This window comes from Mauremys mutica, chromosome 9 (genome assembly GCF_020497125.1).
Source record: "Mauremys mutica isolate MM-2020 ecotype Southern chromosome 9, ASM2049712v1, whole genome shotgun sequence".
NCBI classification, from domain to species: Eukaryota; Metazoa; Chordata; order Testudines; family Geoemydidae; genus Mauremys; species Mauremys mutica.
Window position 1 is genome coordinate 40250627 of NC_059080.1, and position 22738 is coordinate 40273364.

The 22738-nt window shown below is 46.6% G+C and overlaps 1 protein-coding gene across 3 annotated transcripts in view; it reads right to left on the reverse strand.

Moving 5' to 3' along the window:
- Positions 1–3748: 3748 nt before the first annotated feature.
- Positions 3749–22738, reverse strand: part of LOC123377848 (hepatocyte cell adhesion molecule-like) — a 30512-nt gene continuing 11522 nt past the window's right edge. The window contains exons 4-7 of one of the 3 annotated variants that reach the window (XM_045031171.1): positions 20375–20644; positions 18117–18170; positions 14665–14730; positions 11015–12768 (exon numbers count right to left, since the gene is read on the reverse strand). In XM_045031171.1, the coding sequence (XP_044887106.1) occupies positions 12599–12768; positions 14665–14730; positions 18117–18170; positions 20375–20644 (560 nt within the window). In that variant the 3' untranslated portion in view covers positions 11015–12598. Of the gene's footprint in view, positions 4483–11014; positions 12769–14664; positions 14731–14780; positions 14870–18116; positions 18171–20374; positions 20645–22738 lie in introns of those variants that run through there. The other 2 variants (XM_045031173.1, XM_045031172.1) reach the window with 2 other exon arrangements.

Below are 22738 nucleotides of genomic sequence, written 5' to 3' on the forward strand. Positions count from 1 at the left end.
TCCTCAGGAGCTGGTGCCTGAGCTGGGTGACTGCAGGTGGCTGGTTCCCATTCATGTTTCACCAAGCAAACCTAAGTCCCTACGTTTGGGTTGCAGGGAGGGCCTACCTTCAAGAGTGAGGCAAGGCGCAGGACACATTGTCAGTATTGCCCATTAACTAGCTTAAGCAGCTCCCCACCTCTGGCCTGCACCTGGACTCCAGCCACGGTACGGTGTTGGCATGTCTACGGACTGTGATCCTTGTTCTGATCCCGGCCTGGCCAAAGATCTTGGTTCCACAGCCCTCCCTTGGGCCCAGTCCCTACCCGACATCCGGCTTCAACCTCAGCCCCATCCGCTATGCCTGACACTTGGGAGGCAGCGCCTGACAGAAACTACTTTCTGAGTGGGTCTTTCAACCAGTTTTGCACCCACCTGACTGTAATTTCATCTAAACCACCTTTCCTTCATTTGCCTTATTAAAAATTAGGATATATCAAGTCTACTGCTCCCCCATCCCCCACCCACCTTGTCAAAGAAGGAACTGAGGTTGGTTTAGCCAGGCTGGCTATTCCTTGTCATCCTCTGGCTTTCATTGTATCTGTATTTATTGAGTACAATGTAGCACTTTGGACTCCACACTGTAGCATGCTGGCTTGTGTGAGGCTCATTCTTGGGCTCCAGTCTCTGCCCATGATGTGTGTCAAGAGCCAAGGCACCTACCGAGGCTGTGTGGAGCACAGTGTGTTGCTGTGATTTTTCTAGATAGCTAAAAGTTGGGCAGTGTGCTGCTCAGCCTTGCGAGGCCTAAATCTCTTGATGGATCTCACTTCCCACACCAGTGGGCCCCAAATTTTCAGGGTGGCAACCCCCTTACCCCTGTCTGCACCCCCCCTTCCCCCAGGAGACGGGGTCAGGAGTGGGGGCCATGGCTTCTTCCAGGGGTGGGAGGCAAACAGGGGTAAGGGGGCTGCAGCTGGGGCTGGATCTGGGGCTGCGGGCAGGGGCCAAGGCTGGGGGTGAGGCTGGATGCAGGACTGGGAGCCAGGGCTGTGGCAGGGGATGGGGGTCAGAGCAGAGCTGGGGTTGGATGGCTCCCTACCCCCTGTGGTCCCTCCCCACCCCTGCTGCCCCCCCCCAAATGTTCCTCTGCACCCCCTAGGTGGGTGCACCCTGCAGTTTGGCGACCACTGCTTTACACAATGTTTCTTGGGTATTACTGTAACCCACTATAGAAGAGTGTGGATTATGAGCGCCCTCTACTGGCTGGTTCCCCACAGGTTTGAGTTTCTTACTGTTGCCCACTAATGGATTTAGGGACAGATTTTTAATGGTAATCAGATGCCTCCAGATTGAAAAATCCCACTAGCGGCATCTTTAGGTACCTAAATGCCTTTACAAATTTGGCTCTTTGCCTTTTCATTTAAGCAGCAGAGGCTTATGGTCAGGGCCGGTGCTACCATTTAGGCCAACTAGGCGGTTGCCTAGGGTGCCAAGATTTGGGGATGCCAAAAAGCGGTGCTCCCCCCAAAATTTTAAAGCGTTTCAGTAGCCGCTGCGCTGGGAGGGAGAGGAAGTCTGAGCCGCCACCGGCAGCCCGGGGGTTTCAGTGCGTGGTTGCTGCCCTGCTCTAATTCTTCCACCTCCCAGCCTTGTGGCGCCAATCAGCTGTTTAGCGCCACAAGCCTGGGAGGAGAATTAGAGTGGGGGAGGCGGTGTGCTCGGGGAGGATGTGGAGCAGAGGTGAGCTGGGGTGGGGAGGTACCACACGGCTCCCCGGGGGGGTTGCTGCCGTGGGCGGGGGCTGCTTCAGGGCTGGGGGGGGAGGACGCAAGGTGGAAGTTAAGCCTAGGGTGCAAAACTTCCTTGCACCGGCCCTGCTTATGGTTTAGCTCTGGAGTCCCACTTTTGTCATCTCAGAGCGACTGCCCCGTTTTGGTACAACAATCCTCAGGAAACAGCTCAGTCTGTTTTCAAGCCCTTCACAGCTGCTGCGACGTCCAAACGCTCCTTTTTCTTTCTTCTTTGCCCTTGTCACCAGCAAACAGGTTTCTGGCTTGCTCTGACTTCTCCAGCCATGCCTCTGGACCCCACCCCCTGCCTGCCAATCACTACTGCCCATCCCCTTTCTCTGATTAAACTAGTGCAGGGGTAGGCAACCTATGGCACAGGTGCCGAAGGCAGCACGCAAGCTGATTTTCAGTGACACTCACACTGCCCAGGTCCTGGCCACCAGTCCAGGGGGCTCTGCATTTTAATTCAATTTTAAATGAAGCGTCTTAAACGTTCTGAAACCTTATTTACTTTACATACGACAATAGTTTAGTTATGTATTATAGACTTATAGAAAAAGACCTTCTAAAAAGGTTTAAAATGTATTACTGGCATGCGAAACCTTAAATTAGAGTGAATAAACAAAGACTTGGCACAGCACTTCTGAAAGGTTGCTGACCCCTGAACTAGTGCCACTCTAGGGGGAAAACTCCTTAAACATTGATGTTATTTTCACATGCACCACAGGAGGGCAGCATTGATCAGTATTTGGAATGCCACAGGCAACTAGTTCACACAGCACTGTACAGGACTGTATTGTACATGACCCCCCAATCTGACTTTTTGTTTTCTAAGAATGAAAAAGAAAGGACATTCCATTAACATTGATGTGTTGGGGGGGGGGGGGTGAGTGGGGAGGGGGGGTGGATAAAGCCAGCTGTCTGTGGCCTGATTTTTTGATTGGGTTTTCATTCACAATATGTACAAATTACGATACGTAGTGTTAGCATGACATTTTATTTGAATATGGGTTAAAAAAAGTCAACATAGATTTAAAAAAACTAATGCATTTAGATAGGAATCACATTGTCAAAGCTAAAGTATAGAAGTGCTGAGTGTCACATTGTTTCCACCTATCAGTAAAACTGGACAGTGGTTCCTTTGTATTTTTGAGTGATTTGGGGACATTTAGCATCATGTGTGAGCAAATGCTATAACACCATAGCTTCGCACTTTCATGTGTTTGCTTTATACATTAGTGTGATAATATTAAGTCCCAAGCAGAGCTATTGTACTGCAATTATTAAAATGTAAATATTTTTATTTTCTTTGTGAACACAGCAATGGCCTGATTCTGTTCTTTCTTTGGTGTGAATAAAGAGTAACTCCAAAGTTACCAGAGCTGCACTGGTGTAACATTGGGGAGATCAGAATCAGGGCTTCACATTTTGCTCTTTGGAAAGGAAGAAAAGTACATCTGCATTTTCTTGCAACTGCATTTATTAAAAACAACTAATGCTGTATGGATTTTTTGTGAGCTTTTTAAAATCTGACCTTTCTACAAATGACCTGGCTCCCACTGAAGTCAATGGGACTTTTGCCATTGACATCAGTGCAACAGCAACAGGACCAGTGCAATAGCAGCTGGACATTAATGTTCACATTTCAGCCTCGCCCCAGTGTTTAGGTTTTTTATTCTATCCAGACATGAACAGTCTGCAACAGGAATTACATCGTGTTAATTTTGGGGGTGTATTTTCCAGCCACAAATGGCACAATGCACAAGAGGGAGTGAAGGCTGCCAGTGTAGGGGTGAAATTCTTAAATTAGATCTGATGAATGAGAGTTTTGTATGTGTATTACAGAGTCTCATCACAGATATCATTTAAGATTTTACCCCTACTAGCAGCCTTCACTCCTCCTTAGGCCATATTCCACTCGTGGCTGGAAAATATATTCCATGAGTGCTTTTTCCAGCCCATTAAAACAAGGGAGGTCCAAGTGGGAGAGAAACTTCTTGCCTTTGGCTCTGACAGTGAAAGTTGGGGCCGCTGCTTGAACCACTCACATCACAGATCAAACTGTGGGAAGTTTTCCCCAAGTTTTGTTTTTTCAAACAGACACAGAATGTTTATTGCAGTTGGAGAGCAGCTGTTGGCCACCTCAAGGGGCAAATGCACCCAACAGAGATGTAGAAAGTCTGGGAATGTTTTGATTTCTCAGAGAATTGGTTCCTAGTGCCGCGCAGAATGCAGACTGAAAAGCTGCTTTCAGGAGGAGGTTGGGGAAGGGCTCACAATATCCCAAGACCTTACAAAACAGGCCTGCTGTGACACTGAGCACAAGCCTTCTGGAGCCCCATTTGAGTAGGAACAGATGAAGTACACACTGGTCTCCTCCTGCAAGTTCTGCAACACATGTTCTCCGGCAGATAAAGCATAGACTGGGTTTAAATGTAAATTCGTTATATACTTCTCCAATCCATAGAGCCAAATCCCCACCGTCACCACACTCCCTAGGCATGGAAAGCCTATGTAGGGGACTGTGACTGGCCACTGAGTACCTGGAAGGAGGCCACTATATGCCATGATGAAGGGATTTGCAGTGGTTCTCGTGGCATTACTGGTTGTTGAAATATTCCCCCAGTTGTCAAGAACTTCCTGGACATTTAGAGGGACATTCCTGGAACCCTCTTCTTGCAGGCTCCTGTTTGCAGCACTCCCTTTGACCCTGGAAGGCCAGAAGCAGTTATTTGCCAACAAAGCTGTTAATTCTGCTAGGGCATTAAAATAGAACATATTTCACTTTGGGCCAGGGCCAACCTTGGTTTCTAAACGTTCTTAAGTGCATTTAACCAGGCACTCTGCTCAGAGGTGAGCTTCGCTCACATGGCTTTCAAGGAAACTGGGCTGCCAGGGTTAAGGACTCCCATAGATTCAAGTTGCTCTAGGAACCACACTTTGTAACCATAACCTGGCGAAAACACACACAGCCCAATCACTTTTCCCCTATGCTATGATTTTCAGCCTGTGTTGCAAGCTCATGGAGCTAGATTTTTAATAACTTTAAGTGCCAATATACTAAGCAAACAGACAATATATTTAAAGAGAGAACATAAGTCTGAGAACTTATACTCTTAAAGCAGAGGTGGCCAAACTGTGGCTCGTGAGTCACATGCGGCTCTTTCACAGTTAAAGTGCGGCTCCCAGAGCCCCCCAAACCCCACCCATTCTCCACCTACCAGACAGGGGGCTGAGAATTCGGGGCTTCTGCCTGTGGTGGGGCTAGGGGCTTTGCAGAGATGACTGGTGCCTGCTGAGAATAGAGGGGCACAATTTAAAGATTTGGCCACCTCCCTCCCCCAGCAGCTTTTCCCTGCAGCTCCCAGCTGTTTGCCACTGATCCCCCGATGGCTGCAGGTCCCAACTTGCCGGCTCCATCAGCTGCTGTGCATAGACAGGGCCCGGTGGCACCATGAGACTGAGTTGGGACAGCAAACCCTGGCAAAAATATGGGGAGGCACATGACCCCACATGCCTCCCCCCACGCACCACCTCTGGCAGCAGGGAGGGGAGGCCTTGGGGCTTCAGCCCCGTGGGACAGGCCTGCCTGCTCTCCAACTTCTGAAGATTGTCATATGCGGCTCGGAGAGGCAGTAAGTTTGGCCACCCCCTGTTATAAAGCACACCATGAGCATCCAGCCAGCCTCAATAAACCAGGAGTCATCAAGTAATAAATTACTCCCATGCATCCCCGCTCACCATCCCATCCCAAAAGCTCAAATAAAGAGCTGCACCTTCCAGACTGCCCCAGAGCACATTAGTCTGGAAGCAAGAAAGTGAGTTCCAAAAATCAAGTGGCCTGATGGAACATGCACTGCTTGCCTGTCTCTTTCCATGAACAGAGGACAAGCCAGCTGAAGCTGCTCTGAGTGACCCCATCTGTGGCAAGGCTACACTGGGAGAGCAAAGGGTTCTAAAGGCAGCAGGTTCAAGGCCATTTAGGACTTTGGTGTCAAAGCCAGCACCATAAATTCTATGCAGAAGCCAACCAGAACCTATGGAGTCCCCAAGTCAACAGTCTATATAGATTTCAGCAAGGCACATAAGACTACAGTTTGAAGGATTGTAGCCTGAGCCTGCAGCCTCATTATGCAGCCGTTTCAGCTTCTGAATAGTCTTAAGAAGTAGGCACATTTCAGTGGTTAGCTCTGAGGTGACAAAGGCAGATGGCAAACTCCACATTCTGGGCAGCAGATATTGAAGTCCAGGGAGGCTAAACCGCTCCTAACCCAGGCACATGTTCTGTTTTGAGGCCCCGACCTCACGCCCCCTCGCCCTTGAAGCTGGCAGGGGTTCAGTTCCAACCAGCAGCCTGGAGCTTGGGTGGCCAGGGACGGCTGAGGCTGGCCCAGAGGTTGGGCCAGCAGCCTTGGGCAGAAGGGGTGGGGGCTGGAGCACATGACTTATGAGGAGAGGCTGAGAGAACTGGGATTGTTTAGTCTGCAGAAGAATGAGGTGGGATTTGATAGCTGCCTTCAACTGCCTGAAAGGGGGTTCCAAAGAGGATGGATCTAGACTGTTCTCAGTGGTACCTGATGACAGAACAAGGAGTAATGGTCTCAAGTTGCAGTGAGGGAGGTTTAGGTTAGATATTAGGAAAAACTTTTTCACTCAGAGAGTGGTGAAGCACTGGAATGGGTTACCTAGGGAGGTGGTGGAATCTTCTTCCTTAGAGGTTTTTAAGGTCAGGCTTGACAAAGCCCTGGCTGGGATGATTTAGTTGGGGAATTGGTCCTGCTTTGAGCAGGGGGTTGGACTAGATGACCTCCTGAGGTCCCTTCCAACCCTGATATTCCATGATTCTATGATTTAAAACATTCTGGAACCTTTTGAGTTTGCCAGTAGCAACACAATGAACATCGCTTGTTTCGTTACATTTTTTGTAACAAAGTTAAGTAGCTCCAGGAAGCGTGAGAGTCCGCTGCTCAATGGAAAAGCTGAGCTTGTAACGGATGATAGGAAGTCAGAGCTGCTCAATGCTTACTTTCCTTCAGTCTTCCCACAAAAAATAACATGTGACCGGACAACTAGCAAAGTTACAACAGACAATAAAGGGGAAAGGGTGTAGATCGGGATAAATAAAGAACACATCAGAGATCTTTTGACCAATTTGAATGAACTGAAATCTGCAGGGTCAGATGCTATTCACCCAAGGGTACTGAAGGAATTAGCTGAAGAAATCTCAGAACCACTGGCAATAATATTTACAGATGCATGGATGAGAGGAGAGGTCCCGGAAGGCTGGAGAAGGGCTAACATAGTGGCCATCTTTAAAGGGGGGGAAAAGGAGGATCCAGGGAAGCATAGACCAGTCAGCCTGGGAAGCTACTAGAGCAATGTGTAAAACAGTGGTTCTCAAACTTTTGTACTGATGACCATAATACAATAGCATTCAACATCCCTGTGGTGGGAAGAACATCTCAACTGCCCAACACTGTGGCCTTTAATTTCAAAAGGGGGAACTATACAAAAATGAGGGGGTTAGACAGACAAAAGTTAAAAGGTACAGTGACTAAAGTGAAATCCCTGCAAGTTGCGTGGGCCCTTTTTAAAGACACCATAATAGAGGCGCAACTTCAATGTATACCCCAAATTAAGAAAAACAACTAAAAAAGAGCCACCGTGGCTTAACAACCATGTAAAAGAAGCAGTGAGAGATAAAAAGACTTCCTTTAAAAAGTGGAAGTCAAATCCTAGTGAGGCAAATAGAAAGGAGCACAAACACTGCCAACTTAAGTGCAAGAGTGTAATAAGAAAAGCCAAAGAGGAGTTTGAAGAACGGCTAGCCAAAAACTCCAAAGGTAATAACAAAATGTTTTTTAAGTACATCAGAAGCAGGAAGCCTGCTAAACAACCAGTGGGGCCCCTTGATGATCAAAATTCAAAAGGAGCACTTAAAGATGATAAAGTCATTGCGGAGAAACTAAATTGATTCTTTGCTTCAGTCTTCACGGCTGAGGATGTTAGGGAGATTCCCAAACCTGAACTGGCTTTTGTAGGTGACAAATCTGAGGAACTGTCACAGATTGAAGTGTCACTAGAGGAGGTTTTGGAATTAATTGATAAACTCAACATTAACAAGTCACCGGGACCAGATGGCATTCACCCAAGAGTTCTGAAAGAACTCAAATGTAAAGTTGCTGAACTATTAACTAAGGTTTGTAACCTGTCCTTTAAATCGGCTTCGGTACCCAATGACTGGAAGTTAGCTAATGTAATGCCAATATTTTAAAAGGGCTCTAGGGGTGATCCCGGCAATTACAGACCGGTAAGTCTAACGTCGGTACCGGGCAAATTAGTTGAAACAATAGTAAAAAATAAAATTGTCAGACACATAGAAAAACATAAACTCTTGAGCAATAGTCAACATGGTTTCTGTAAAGGGAAATCGCGTCTTACTAATCTATTAGAGTTCTTTGAAGGGGTCAACAAACATGTGGACAAGGGGGATCCGGTGGACACCGTGTACTTAGATTTCCAGAAAGCCTTTGACAAGGTCCCTCACCAAAGGCTCTTACGTAAATTAAGCTGTCATGGGATAAAAGGAAAGGTCCTTTCATGGATTGAGAACTGGTTAAAGGACAGGGAACAAAGGGTAGGAATTAATGGTAAATTCTCAGAATGGAGAGGGGTAACTAGTGGTGTTCCCCAAGGGTCAGTCCTAGGACCAATCCTATTCAATTTATTCATAAATGATCTGGAGAAAGGGGTAAACAGTGAGGTGGCAAAGTTTGCAGATGATACTAAACTGCTCAAGATAGTTAAGACAAAAGCAGATTGTGAAGAACTTCAAAAAGATCTCACAAAACTAAGTGATTGGGCAACAAAATGGCAAATGAAATTTAATGTGGATAAATGTAAAGTAATGCACATTGGAAAAAATAACCCCAACTATGCATACAACATGATGGGGGCTAATTTAGCTACAACGAGTCAGGAAAAAGATCTTGGAGTTATCATGGATAGTTCTCTGAAGATGTCCACGCAGTGTGCAGAGGCGATCAAAAAAGCAAACAGGATGTTAGGAATCATTAAAAAGGGGATAGAGAATAAGACTGAGAATATATTATTGCCCTTATATAAATCCATGGTACGCCCACATCTCGAATACTGTGTACAGATGTGGTCTCCTCACCTCAAAAAAGATATTCTAGCACTAGAAAAGGTTCAGAAAAGGGCAACTAAAATGATTAGGGGTTTAGAGAGGGTCCCATATGAGGAAAGATTAAAGAGGCTAGGACTCTTCAGCTTGGAAAAGAGAAGACTAAGGGGGGACATGATAGAGGTATATAAAATCATGAGTGATGTTGAGAAAGTGGATAAGGAAAAGTTATTTACTTATTCCCATAATACAAGAACTAGGGGTCACCAAATGAAATTAATAGGCAGCAGGTTTAAAACAAATAAAAGGAAGTTCTTCTTCACGCAGCGCACAGTCAACTTGTGGAACTCCTTACCTGAGGAGGTTGTGAAGGCTAGGACTATAACAATGTTTAAAAGGGGACTGGATAAATTCATGGTGGCTAAGTCCATAAATGGCTATTAGCCAGGATGGGTAAGAATGGTGTCCCTAGCCTCTGTTCGTCAGAGGATGGAGATGGATGGCAGGAGAGAGATCACTTGATCATTGCCTGTTAGGTTCACTCCCTCAGGGGCACCTGGCATTGGCCACTGTCGGTAGACAGATACTGGGCTAGATGGACCTTTGGTCTGACCCTGTACGGCCTTTCTTATGTTCTTATGTTCTTATGACTCCTTTCACAGAGCAAGCCTCTGAGTGTGACCCCCCCCTTATTAATTAAAAACACATTTTTATATATTTAACAGCGTTATAAATGCTGGCGGCAAAGCAAGGGTTGGGATGGAGGTTGACAGCTTGCGACCAGGGCCAGCTCCAGGCACCAGCCGAACAAGCTGGTGCTTGGGGCGGCAGATTCCAAGGGACGGCATCCCGCCGAATGCTTTTTTTTTTTTAACGCTTCCACGCTTGCGCCGCCCTTGCAGGGTTTTTTCTTTTTGGTTTGCTGCTCCTGCTGCCCTGTAGGGGGCGGCAGTGCAGAGGAGGGGAGCTGCTGGGAGGGTGCCAGGTCTGCAGCAAGCCCAGCACGCAGACCGCGTTCTTCCCTGCCTGCCCACGAGAGCAGCACGAAGCCCTCCCAGCAGGCGGTGCGGCGGGAGGGGCCGCATGGCGAGCGCCCTGCTTAAGGAAGCCCTGGCCACCCCCCTTCTCTCTCTAGCTAGCTGGGGTGTGCATTCCGCTGCCGGGGTCTGCAGGGCTGGGAGTCCCCCTGCACCCACGCTCCCACCGCCCCGCAGGTATTTCTTTTGTTTTGTTTTTTCTTCCCGTGGCCGCTCCAGCCGGCCAGGCAGTTTAAACCCAGGGTTGTGAGTTCAATCCTTGAGGGGGCCATTTAGGGAAGTGGGGTTTGGTCCTGCTTTGAGCAGGGGGTTGGACTAGATGTCCTCCTGAGGTCCCTTCCAACCCTGAGATTCTATGATTCTGTGAGTTTGTTTCGCACCCACCTGCCCTTTGCTGCTCCGGCCGGCTGGTCTGTTTCACGCCCCCCTCCCCCCCGCTGCTCTGGCCGGCTGGTTTGTTTCACACACACACCCCTTTGCTGCTCCAGCCGGCAGGTTTGTTTCCCGCCCTCCCTCCTTCGTCGCTCCGAGCAGCCGGCAGGTTTCTTCCCCCCCCCCTTCATTGCTCCAGCTGGCAGGTTTGTTTCCCGCCCCCCCCCCCCTTTGCTGCTCCGGCCAGCAGGTTTGTTTCCCATCCCCCCCTTCTTTGCTCCGGCCAGCAGGTTTCCTTTCCCCCCCCCCGCTTTGCTGCTCCCGCCGGCCAGCAGGTTGGTTTCCTGCCCCCCTTGCTGTTCAGGCTGGCTGGCAGGTTTGTTTCCCCCGCCCCTTTGCTGCTCCGGCCGAGCGGCAGGTTTGTCCCCCACCATCCCCTCTGCCCTTTGCTGCTCCGGCCCCGCGCAGGTTTTTTTTTTTTTTTGCTTGGGGCAGCAAAAAAGCCAGAGCCGGCCCTGCTTGCGACCCCCCATATAATAGCCTTGCGACCCCCTCAGGGATCCCATCCCCAAGTTTGCGAACCCCTGGTGTAAAACATTCAATTTGCGAATGCCTGGAGAATGAAGGAGTGATCACTAGCAGCCAGCATGGCTTTACTAAGTACAAATCATGCCAAATCAGCTTGATTCCCTTCTTTGACAGGGTAACTGGTTTGGTGGATAGGGAGAATGCAATGTACATAATATTCCTGGACTTCAGCAAGGCTTTTGACACAGTTCCACATGACATTCTGAGAAGTAAGCTGGAGATATGCGGGTTTGGTGGAACTACTGTTAAGTGGATACAGAATTGGTTAAACAACCACAAACAATGAGTAGCCATTAATTGAATGATATCAGATTGGCAGGAAGTCAATACAGAATGGTAGATAACTGGCTTGGCAGCAGCACTGCTGAGAATGATCTGGGAGTTGTAGTGGATCACAACCTCAACATGAGTCAGCAATGCCATGCTGTTGCAAACGCAATTTTACATTACATTAACAGAGACATAGCATGCAAGTCACGCAAGGTGATAGTACCACTCTACTCAGAGTTGGCTAGGCCTCAGCTGGAGTACTGTGTCCAGTTGGGGTCACCACTGTATAGAAAGGACATAGAGCAGTGGTTCTCCAACTTATGTATTGATGACCCCTTTCACACAGCAAGCCTCTGAGTGCAACCTCCCCCTTCTAAATTAAAAACACATTTTTTAATATTTAACACTCTTTAAATGCTAGAGGCAAAGCTGGGTTTGGGATAGAGGCTGATAGCTCATGACCCTCCACGTAATAACCTCGCAATCTCCTGAGGGGTCACAACCTCCAGTTTGAGAACCCCTGCTTGACAGAAACCTGAGTTCTTCATGGGGTTTAGCCTAAATCCTCTACCATCCACAAAGAAAAATCTCTGATCCAGGCTTGGCGGTACTTTACGCCTATGCTAGCTGACATGGCTGGGTGGGGTGAATTAGAACTAGGGGTGTCAACCCTCCAGGTTTATCCTGGAGTCTCCAGGAATTAAAGATTAATCTTTAATTAAAGATTACTTCATGTGATGAAATATCCAGGAATTTGTCCAATCAAAGTTGGCAACCCTAATTAGAACCCAGTCTCCGTTTCACTCAGGCTGGAACCCACACACTTTGCAGTGAGGACCCAAGCTAAAATCACTTGAGTGCTGGCAGCCCTTCAGTGTCTTTCCACAACTCCCCCTAAAGGACAGACAGCTTCGCCTGCTATTGACACAGTTGGTCAGGAAAGAGTCCTAGAGCATCTCAGCACAAAGAACTATGGGCTATGCCCCCAGACATGCACCGATAAGTGCAGAAACAGTGAGGATACAATCACACGAGTAGGAATAACCAATTAGGCTTAACCAAGAAGGCTTGCACCTGGGCTCAGCTAACCTGGCTAGCAATTACTCGGTCTAACTGTGCAGACATACCTTTACTCACAAGCTTGCTGCTGGGGAAACCAGCACGGCACTCAGCAGGCACCCTGAGACTTGGGAAACGTGTACCAGTGTTGGGCTGTAGAGGGCACTGCTTTTAGCTGCTGCTGGTCACGGGCTCACAGCTGTGTGGCAACAACAACAAAAAATGCCGTCTTGGCCAGCTAAGCCAAGCTCTTCTTAAACAGGTGGCAAAAAGGAGAATGACAGGAAAGTGAAGAAATAAGGTGGGGGAAGGAAACAGGACACGAGAGGGTGTGACAGCAGGAACCGAGGTGTTGTTCAGGACGTAGCTGAAGCCTGGTTAGGATGCCTTTCAGAATCAAGAGGATTCCGGTCCAAGAGTGCCACAGTGGTTTCTGGGGTCCCAGAAGATGGTGACGTTTGCTCCTTACAGTCCACATGTCCCCCTGGTCCACTTGAGCAACCGCCAGACAAACAGTGTCTAAGATCTTCAAAATAAACCAATTGAAAAATAAACTGTTTGGTCAATTTCTACTGTAAACATTTCTAGACTATTTCAGCTCATTGTCACCCCAGCCCATGACTTTACCAGAAGCCCTGCAGCCCCTTCACAGGCTTTGTTTCTTTGCTGCTTTTTAACCTAATTAATCCATCTTGGCCCAGTCTGTGTGTCTTTAACTTCTGCTACCTGCTGCCGACAGCTGCACGGAACCGGCTGTGTTGGACTCGTTACCTTGGGCACTGGAGAGGCCAGGCCTCGGCTCAGCAGTGCCCATCATTCCTCAGCTTCACTTCGCAGCTAGCACAGACCTGTCACAAAGGCCAGAGAGGCGGATTCTCCCTCACCTCGTGGAACCCACGCCTGCTTGGAGTGGTGCTCTGTCCCCCTCTAGGGGCACCCAGCCCAGCTAGCAACTGATGAGTCTGCTACAGCTTTGGCTGAGAGCCACCTCATGCAGTGGAGACTGATGCACGGAGCGTCAGAGGTCCCATATTCGATCCAGCCCGCCAACGATCAGGGTCTGTCAGCATTACACTCACACCTTGTGCAACCAATTGCACCCGTGCAAAGTGGAGATAATACTAGAGGCTTACACTTCTCAGTTTATATAGGCCAACCTCCATTCCACCTGCTCAAGCCCCCTGCGTGCCACCCTCCCACCCCCCTCCATTTCAGGGACTCTCTGTCACTCCCCGCAATTTCCTCCCTGCCAGGGGTTCTATGCCCCTCATTCCCTCCTCCTCCCGCATGCCAAGCAGCTGTGTTCCCCCCTCAATCTCACTTCTTTCCATGCCCTCCATCCTCATTCCCCCAATATCTGCGGCTTGTGTGCATCCAATACCACCACTCATTTGACATCCACTTTGAACAGGTATAAATGCTGGCAGAAAGTTCCAGGCAGTGGAGAACCAGGCCCTTTCCCTCCAGTACTGGAGCTATCCTGCAATAACTTCCCATGTGGATGCTCTTATTCCAGAATAAGAGTGCCTTTTTCTGGTTTAGCTTAATCCAAAAGTGGATTAATTTAAATGCAGCAATTCCTGAATAAGAGTGTCCACACAGGGAGTTATTTCAGAATGGTTTATTCTACAATAGTTATTCTGGTCAATTTCCCCATGCAGAAAAAAACTCAAAATGGTGTTAAGCACCTAAATCGAGCCACTAATTTGTTGGAATACTTTGGCAGGCTTGGAAGTCTCCTGTAACAATGACCCCTTGTTTCGGTGCAGGTATCCCAATATCAACTAACCAAATATTTTCTCATTCTTATAAATGTCTCTCAATCAGGCCAAAAATTATGCTGTGCAGCAGCTTTACTTTTCCATCCCCATTAAGAAAAAAAATGGAAGGCACACCACCAACTTAAAAAGAGAGAGAGAGAGAGACAGAGACAGAGAGAGATCACACTCTGCTGGAAGTTGTGGGTGGTGTTTTGTTTTTTTCCTAAACGTACTATTGTTAAAGTAATGATTAAAAAGTCATAGCAAAATCATTTCTGATTCCAATGTGTTTTCTTTGTGTAACTGACAGAACTCTGCATCTAACCAGGCAGTGGAGAATGCCTGTATAGTCAGCAGTTTGCAATTCTGGTCATTGGTGTCGGTATGTCACAAAGCAACAGGTGAGGAAAAGAAATTTACTTACACACACACACACACACACGAAAATGTGATTGTTAAAAAAAATGGTAGGTGACAGAGCAAAAGTAGGTACTTTTAACTCATCTTTTGGAATGCAGTAGATTTCAAATAGATAGTTTTCCTTCGAAGAACATCTGGTTTAATAGTAAGGGAGAAAAACACACACAAAATGGAGTTACCAAAAAACACAAGCCCCCAAAGCAAGCAAAGGGATTATTTTAGGATATTTAAATACAGCTTACTAGAGTCTCCACAGAAACACTGTGTTGGACACGTGAGATATTTCTTTAAAACACATAAAACAGCAACTGAAAACAAAACAAAACAAAAAGTAGTTGTAATTTTCCTGAAAGTTGATGCTTGATATTTCAGGTCAGCATAGACTAAATGACTGTTCTGCAGCCCAGAAACTCCCAGGCTCCTCCTTCTGTTGCAATTTGAAGTGGTCTGTGTGGAACGTGGAAAAACCATATAAGTAAAGAAGTTAAAAGCAGTCACTCGCTTACACTTGCAAAAAGGAGATTTGATTGATTTGTTGTGTGTCTTGTTTTCCCACATGAACATGTCAACGTCACTGGTGAAACTTTCCCATCACTTTGCAGCAGCCATCTCCTGACTGGACCTGCAAGTCTTTTTAAGTCTTGTGATAGACCCAGGCCAGTTGGGTATAGCAGAAGGCAGATATACTTACCACTGGATTAATAGTTTTCTGTTCCCTGACTGACCAGAGCAGGGGCTGCTCCAGGCTAATGAGAACACCTGACTCTAATTAACCTGTAAAGAGTCAGGTGAGGCCATTCAGTTAATGTGACCACCTGACTCTAATTAAGGCCCTGCTGGTACTATAAAAAGGGCTCACTCCAGTCAGGCAGAGGAGAGCCAGGGAGCCAGAGGAGAGGAAGTGCAGCTGAAGGACTGGTTACTGAAGACACCCTCAAACCATCCTGGGAGGAGTGGTTGATACGCTGGAGGGTAGGGATAGGATACAGAGGGACCTAGACAAATTAGAGGATTGGGCCAAAAGAAATATGATGAGGTTCAACAAGGACAAGTGCAGACTCCTGCACTTAGGACGGAAGAATCCCATGCACTGCTACAGACTAGGGACCGAATGGCTGGGCAGCAGTTCTGCAGAAAAGGACCTAGGGGTTACGGTGGACGAAAAGCTGAATATGAGTCAACAGTGTGCCCTTGTTGCCAAGAAGGCTAATGGCATTTTGGGTTGTATAAGTAGGGGCATTTCCAGCAGATCGAGGGATGTGATCATTCCCCTCTACTCAGCACTGGTGAGGCCTCATTTGGAGTACTGTGTCCAGTTTTGGGCCCCACACTACAAGAAGGATGTGGATAAATTGGAGAGAGTCCAGCGGAGGGCAACAAAAATGATTAGGGGGCTGGAACACATGATTTATGAGGAGAGGCTGAGGGAACTGGGATTGTTTAGCCTGCAGAAGAGAAGAATGAGGGGGGATTTGATAGCTGCTTTCAACTACCTGAAAGGGGGTTCCAAAGAGGATGGATCTAGACTGTTCTCAGTGGTATAAGATGACAGAACAAGGAGTAATGGTCTCAAGTTGCAGAGGGGGAGGTTTAGGTTGGACATTAGGAAAAACTTTTTCACTAGTAGGGTGGTGAAACACTGAAATGGGTTACCTAGGGAGGTAGTGGAATCTCCTTCCTTAGAGGTTTTTAAGGTCAAGCTTGACAAAACCCTGGCTGGGATGATTTAGTTGGGTTTGGTCCTGCTTTGAGCAGGGGGTTGGACTAGATGACCTCCTGAGGTCCCTTCCAACCCTGAGATTCTATGATTCTATGATAAAGGAGCCCTAAGGTAAGGGTGAAGAGGGGAGAAGCAGGAGAGCTGTGGGGAAGTGGCCCAGGGAAATGTAGCAACTCTGGCAGTGAAAGGTTGGCTGCCAACAACTGCTACCATTAGGGTCCCTGGGCTGGAACCCGGAGTAGAGGGTGGGCCTGGGTTCCCCCCAACCCACCACTATAGGAACATCTCCTGGAAGGGGAAGTCAGGTCCCTGTCAGGACAGGAGGCTGAACAGAGACTGTGGGAGTTCTCTCACCAACCTCCTCGCAGGCCTATGATGAAAAGGGCTCAGTAGACTGTAACCCTGGCCCTAGAGAGAGAAGGGCTACATGGAGGGTCACAGTGAGCCACTAAGACTAGCATAAACTGCCTAGAAGCGCAGGACCCACAGGAGCAAGATCAGAGCTCTGCCACAGGCTCAAAACTCAGGAGAAATACTACAACCCTGATGTGTGGAGAGCCAGCAGCTGAGAATGTGCACGTGGACACTCCCCATGCCACAGAGCCATGCAGTGGCTCTGAGTCCAGCACCACAGGGAGGGCAAACAAGTGCCATCAGGACTCTCTGGCTTAACCCAGTGGTTAGCATTTTCTGTGACCTGCACTTTCAATGCTAGGAGGCTCCCTGACAGTCCCAGAGTTGCCAACTCTCGTGATTTCATTGTCACTCTTATGATATTATTGTTTTCTTAGAGCCCAGCCTCTGGAGCTGAGAATCTCAGCTTTCATAGTTCTCTCTTTCTCACACACACGTACATTTATATGCCTCTGGTTGCAGAGAAAAGCCAGAGAACATGAGACAAAACTAAGGCTCATAACAAGAAATTAAAAACAATAATAATCAAAAGAACCCCTCATTCACATTTTTTTTTAAACTCTCTAGATTTTTTGGTCCTGACTCCTGGGTTTTGAACTCTCAGGGTTGGTAATACCACAATCTGCTGTCAGGCTTTCCATTTGAGAAAGCAGTTCCACTTCCACACGGCTGCTCTTGCATAAGACAGCACAGTGTGGGTGGCTCTAGGGAGTTCCCTCATGGTCTCTGGTTTTGGGCATGGAAAACATAACAGCTAGAAACGTGCATGGGCAAAGTGCATGGTACTAATGTGGCTTCCACTTCAACTAAATCCCATTGGCCACATTCTGCAGTACTCACCCCTGACAACTCCTGGGCAAAACTCCCAATGAAGGCCCACAAGTAAGGACTGACGGATTCTCTCTTCCTGATCTGGGCACACAGGGGACCTACTGTGTGATGCTTCCCGCCCTCAGCTCTGACTCAGAAAGGCCTCTCTGTGGGTCCAGCATCCACAATGGGAGAGGCAGAGACTGAGCCAGCCAACATGGGCACACAACAGCCCTCCTTCAGAGGATAAGCAGAGGGGGATCAGAGAGTCCAGGGGTTTTTTCCCTAGAGAGCCTCCACCTAGCTCTTCTATGTAGCTGCTGCAGCTTCCCCAGATACTGGGGCTGCAGTTGTACCTGTCCATTATACAGGGAGTGCAAGTGACGGTGAAGTGAGGAAGCTGGGCCCTGCGCACACACACCCATGACAGGAATTAGGCACTATCTAGCCCTCAAAGATCACCACTGCTTTTGCTGCAAAGATCCGGCCTAAAGTGGAGTCAGCAGGTGCCCGGATTTGGCTTTAAGCCTCATCATATACCAATATGTAACAATCAGAAACTGCCACGTGCTGCTGTGACTGCCATGTTTGTGTGTGACAGATTTGGCAGTGTAGACAACCTGCATTTATTTCTCGGTCACTTATCCCATCTCTATTTGGCAAGCCTCCTGGAACTGATCTGCCAGGTGAACTGCCAGTGGCACAATGGCAAAGAGGAAGCTGCAAAGAAAGAAAAAACATATTACTTACCTAGTACAAGGACGCCAATCACCACGACAACTCCCACAACCACATTTAAATGATCTGTAAAAAAAAATATTGCAAAACCAGCCTCACTTGGGACATTGCCAGTAGAAAGCATCTTCTTCCCTACCTCCACCCCCAAGCAAATCTTTGTGACCTGTTAGAGATTTCAATATTAAATCTTGGTCTATAAAGGGTTTTGGAAACTAGAGTTGCAACCAGCCTCTCACACACCCAGAAGTCCAGCTTCGCCCATCACTCAACCCTCCACATCAAGATGACCTCCTGTTCTGGGGCTGTCTGTCTGTCCCAGACACTGGATTAGACCAAAGTTTTGAATTCATTTCAGTAGAACCACTTGGAAGAGTTACTAGCCATCCACTTCCCATCAAGATTCCTCTAGTGCTTCCATAGCCACTGCTTCCCACCATCCCTCCTTATTGCTAAAGCCAGCCCAGCTGCTAGCCTTGTGCTGGGTCCTTCTGGGTGTCCACACTCACCAGCCCACATCTCCTGCCCCACCACCTCCTCCTTCTGCCACCACACTTCAGCTTGCACTCCAGAGTCCTTCAAAGCAGAGGTGTCAGCAGCTGACAAAAAGGCAAGACATGGAGCCCAAGAGGAAGCTGGAAGGCAGTGGTAACTGATGGGGAAAGGCCACATGGCCAACTCCCTAAATGTTACCTTCCCTAACCACACCCCATTCACAATGCCTCCTGGCTCGCCCTTCAACCACTTCTAAAGCTCGATTTACCAAACCCTCTAGCTCAGCATGTGCTTGTCCCTCTCCAGCCTTTTGGCCTGTCAATCCCAGAAAAACATCCTAGATCTGAAACTCCTGCTTGACCTGGGAATGAATGTACACAGAGGAGAAAAGCTGGGTATATGTTATACACTGATTATTTCATCAAGACCCTACAGTGAAAGTTCAATAGACATTAAACATAAAAAAACCCAGAACTTGAGACACCCAGGCTTAATTATGATTCCTCCAACCCACTCCTCAAAAACCTACATATGGTTAAATCATTCTAAATAAAATAAGCCAAGTAACGCACCAAAACACTTGGTTGGTTGGTTGGTTTTCAAATGTGGGTGCCGAGAGTTAAATTTAGGCACCTAAATCCTGTAGTAATTTGATTAGTAAGAAACCATGAACAAAGTATTGCAAAGTGGTTTAATCAGACAAAAAGCTAAGGCACAAAGTCTGGGATGGGTCTCAAGTTCTCTCAGACGCTGGGTGTATTTAGATTTGGACAGGTTGGGTCAGGCTCATTTTAAATACATCCTCATTACTTCTGGGTGCAAAAACATCACCTAAGCACAGATACTCAGTTTAGGTGCATCTACATCTTTAAACCAATGTCCACAAGTGAAGATAACCCACTTATAACAAAAGAGGCACTTAGACCTGTGCTTATCTTCAAAATGTGAGTAATTCCATTGTCAGATTACTCAAATGCTTAAAGTTAGGTACATGCTTAAGTGCTTTGCTTAGTGTTTTGATAATTCAGGGCCATATTTAGGACCACAATAAGTGTTATGGTCTGAAGCACTGATTACATGTATGTGCAATTGCGTGTCAATAGATAAACAGTAGAACTGATTGGTGGAAAAAAATCCTGCAGAAACTTTTGACTTTTCCTCAAAACAACACACATGTGCATGTGCACGCACAAACACACACACACACACGTCTCAAAACTTTTCAGGTTGTCTTGTGGGGGATAGAAGGAATTAAAAATTTTAAAGCAAAATTTTTCATTTAGCCTAAAAAGAGTTGATGGTAAGTTTTCAACCAGCACCAGTGCACAGCTCCAACATATCCACAATGCAATGGCTGGAAGCTGAAGCTAGAGAAATTCAGACTGGACATAAAGGTGCAAATTTTTAATGGTGAGAGTAATTAACCACTGGAACACTATACCAAAGGCTGTGGTGGAATCTTCATCACTGACAATCTTTAAATCAAGACAGGATGTTTTTCTGAAAGATCTGCTCTAGGAATTATTCTCTGGCCTGTATTACACAGGAGGTCAGACTAGATGATCACAATGGTCCCTTCTGGCCTGGAATCTATCAGTCTTCTTGAAAATGTAACCAAGCGTTATTCAATAACCTCTGATCATTTTCCTCCTCCTCTTCCCTCCCCACCAACCTGCCTCTCCCCAACCCACCCAGAAATACCACTGGGGTCATTTGTTACTGGAATTTTATTTGATTTGCAATTCTGTTTGTTGCATTACAATTAAATGCCCACTTACTCTGGATGTCTAGTTTCAGGGAGGTTTCATTGCAGCTGACTTGATTGCTGACTTCGCAGGTGTACACCCCATTGTCAGACAGTGCAGTGTTCAGTATACATAAAATGCTGTCATTCTGAAAGAGCAGGAAGCGACTGTCTTCAGGGAGACGCTTGCCATCCTTCTTCCACCGATAGTAATCAACTTTCCCTACTGGCACCTTACAGACAAATTCGATGGTGGAGCCCACCAAGGAAGAGTTGCTCCGGAGTTCTGGCTGAGACAAGGGCTCTGGGCGAGAGGAAACATTAACATTTCCAAATAAGGCCTTTGTTTTTAAGGGTTTATTAATTTCATTGGGTGGGGGAAGGGGGTTAGCAATTCGAGTTTTATATAAAATTGGGGGGTTTTTTGGTCTCTGTACATATTGTAATGAGTACTCTCTTTATAAAGTATCTTAGTGCCTTTTAACCAGAGGCACCGGAATGGGGGGCTGGAGGGATGGGAGCGTGGATCTCCCACTTTTTACCAGCCATAAGGACGAGTGACAGGGAGGGGGGAGGCAGAGAGGAGCGAGTGAGAAGGGGCCACAGGGAAAGGGCAGGGCCACAGTTCAGGTGCCAGTGGCCACCCCACTTTTAGGGACCTGCTGCCGCTCCTGATTTTAGCATGGTACTGTTTCAAACAGCATCACATTAAAAAATACATTATGGAACCTTTAGTGGCCACCAGCAAGGTTTACACAGACCACTTAATGTAGAGCACATTAATGCACTTCAGCATCACACCCCCATAGTCCTCATTACTGCTCCATGTAAACAAGCCCTTGGATACAAGTAACTATTTCTGACGTTTACTGGATAAACTGATTTGGGTATTTTTTAAATCAAGGTGTTTTAATCAGTATTTATCACTTAAAATTAAAAATCAGAAGACCTAATTATACAACTAGGTGTTCCTAGAAGCCAAAACTGTAGAAGTATTTGAAGGAATGCATCAAGATATCACTTGGTTATTAATAGATTGAACACTAAGAAGGAAACAAATTAAATAGCACCAGACAGCTCATAAAATTTACTCAGAGTCAACTTTTAGCATCATTATGGGACACATCCTGCATTCATTTAAATCAGTGTTAAAGACCCTATTGAAATCAAAGGTTCAGGATCAGTCCTTAAAGCACAATAAATTCTTTAGCAATGTTAACTCGGTTTGATTGCACATACATAGTGTGCGCAATTACTCTATGGCATGGTACCTGGGATGTTAACTTTAATGCCTTAAGATAGCCACAAGTTACAGCAGGATTTAAGTTTCTAGGCTGCAATAATAATTGTAGCTGACTACATACCACTTACATAGGCTCACAGAATCACTAACCACACCTCTACTTTCTTGGCCTAACATCACCTCAGCATTAGAGAAAGCTACAAGGGAACAGAGATTTGCCCAGCTCCCCTGCTCCGTCTTTCTGCTGTGTTCCCCCTTTGCCAGTGTAAGGCCATTAGTACCGTTCCACCACAGTTTGTCCTTTATATGTCTGTAGACTGATGCTAATACACAGCTCCCTTCCTTCAATTCAATACACACAATAATGGAACATTACTACACTCCAGCTCCAGTTCAGCAAAGTCACTAAGCATGTGGTTTACTTTAAGCACCTGCTGAAATCCCCTTTATTTCAATGGGAGTTGAATGTCTTGCTGAGTAGGAGCCTTTAACAAATGAACAATTATTACAATCGGTAACTCTCCGACGACTTTCATGCAGTATGACTGACAATGCATTAGATCAAATCTATATTGACTATTTCTTATTAAGATTATACTTCATAAATAAAACCATCAAGTGGCTACTTGCATTGTTCATCTGTCATTGGTCAAATAAAAGCCAATACAGTTTAAAAGTCCCACTAATTATTATGTATATTGCAGTAGCACTTACAAGCCTCCAATAATGGCCCAGGACCCCACTGGGCTTGGCACTGTACAAACACAGAACAAAAAGACCGTCCCTGACAAAGAGTTTATAATCTCACTCCTAGTTTCCAACCAAAGCAGAATTATGCAATTTTAAAAAATTACTTCTGTATTTGCAGGAAGGAAGCAGAGTAGCTTTACGTAATACTACGCAGCTTCAAAAACCAAGAGAATAAAAAAAGGTACTTGCCTCTAAGGTCATTAAAAATTAGTGCAACATTTCTGCCAAAAATTCCCACCCTCAAATGATCACAATAACACTTGGCAAAACTGGGCAAGTGCGGTGCAGTTTAAAAACAACGTTTCAGGAAATAAAAACCCCTCAGTATTTATATATATATATATATAAATAAAACCTAACTCAAAGCTTAGCAGTGCGAACAAAAGAACTCCTGTCTCTAAATAA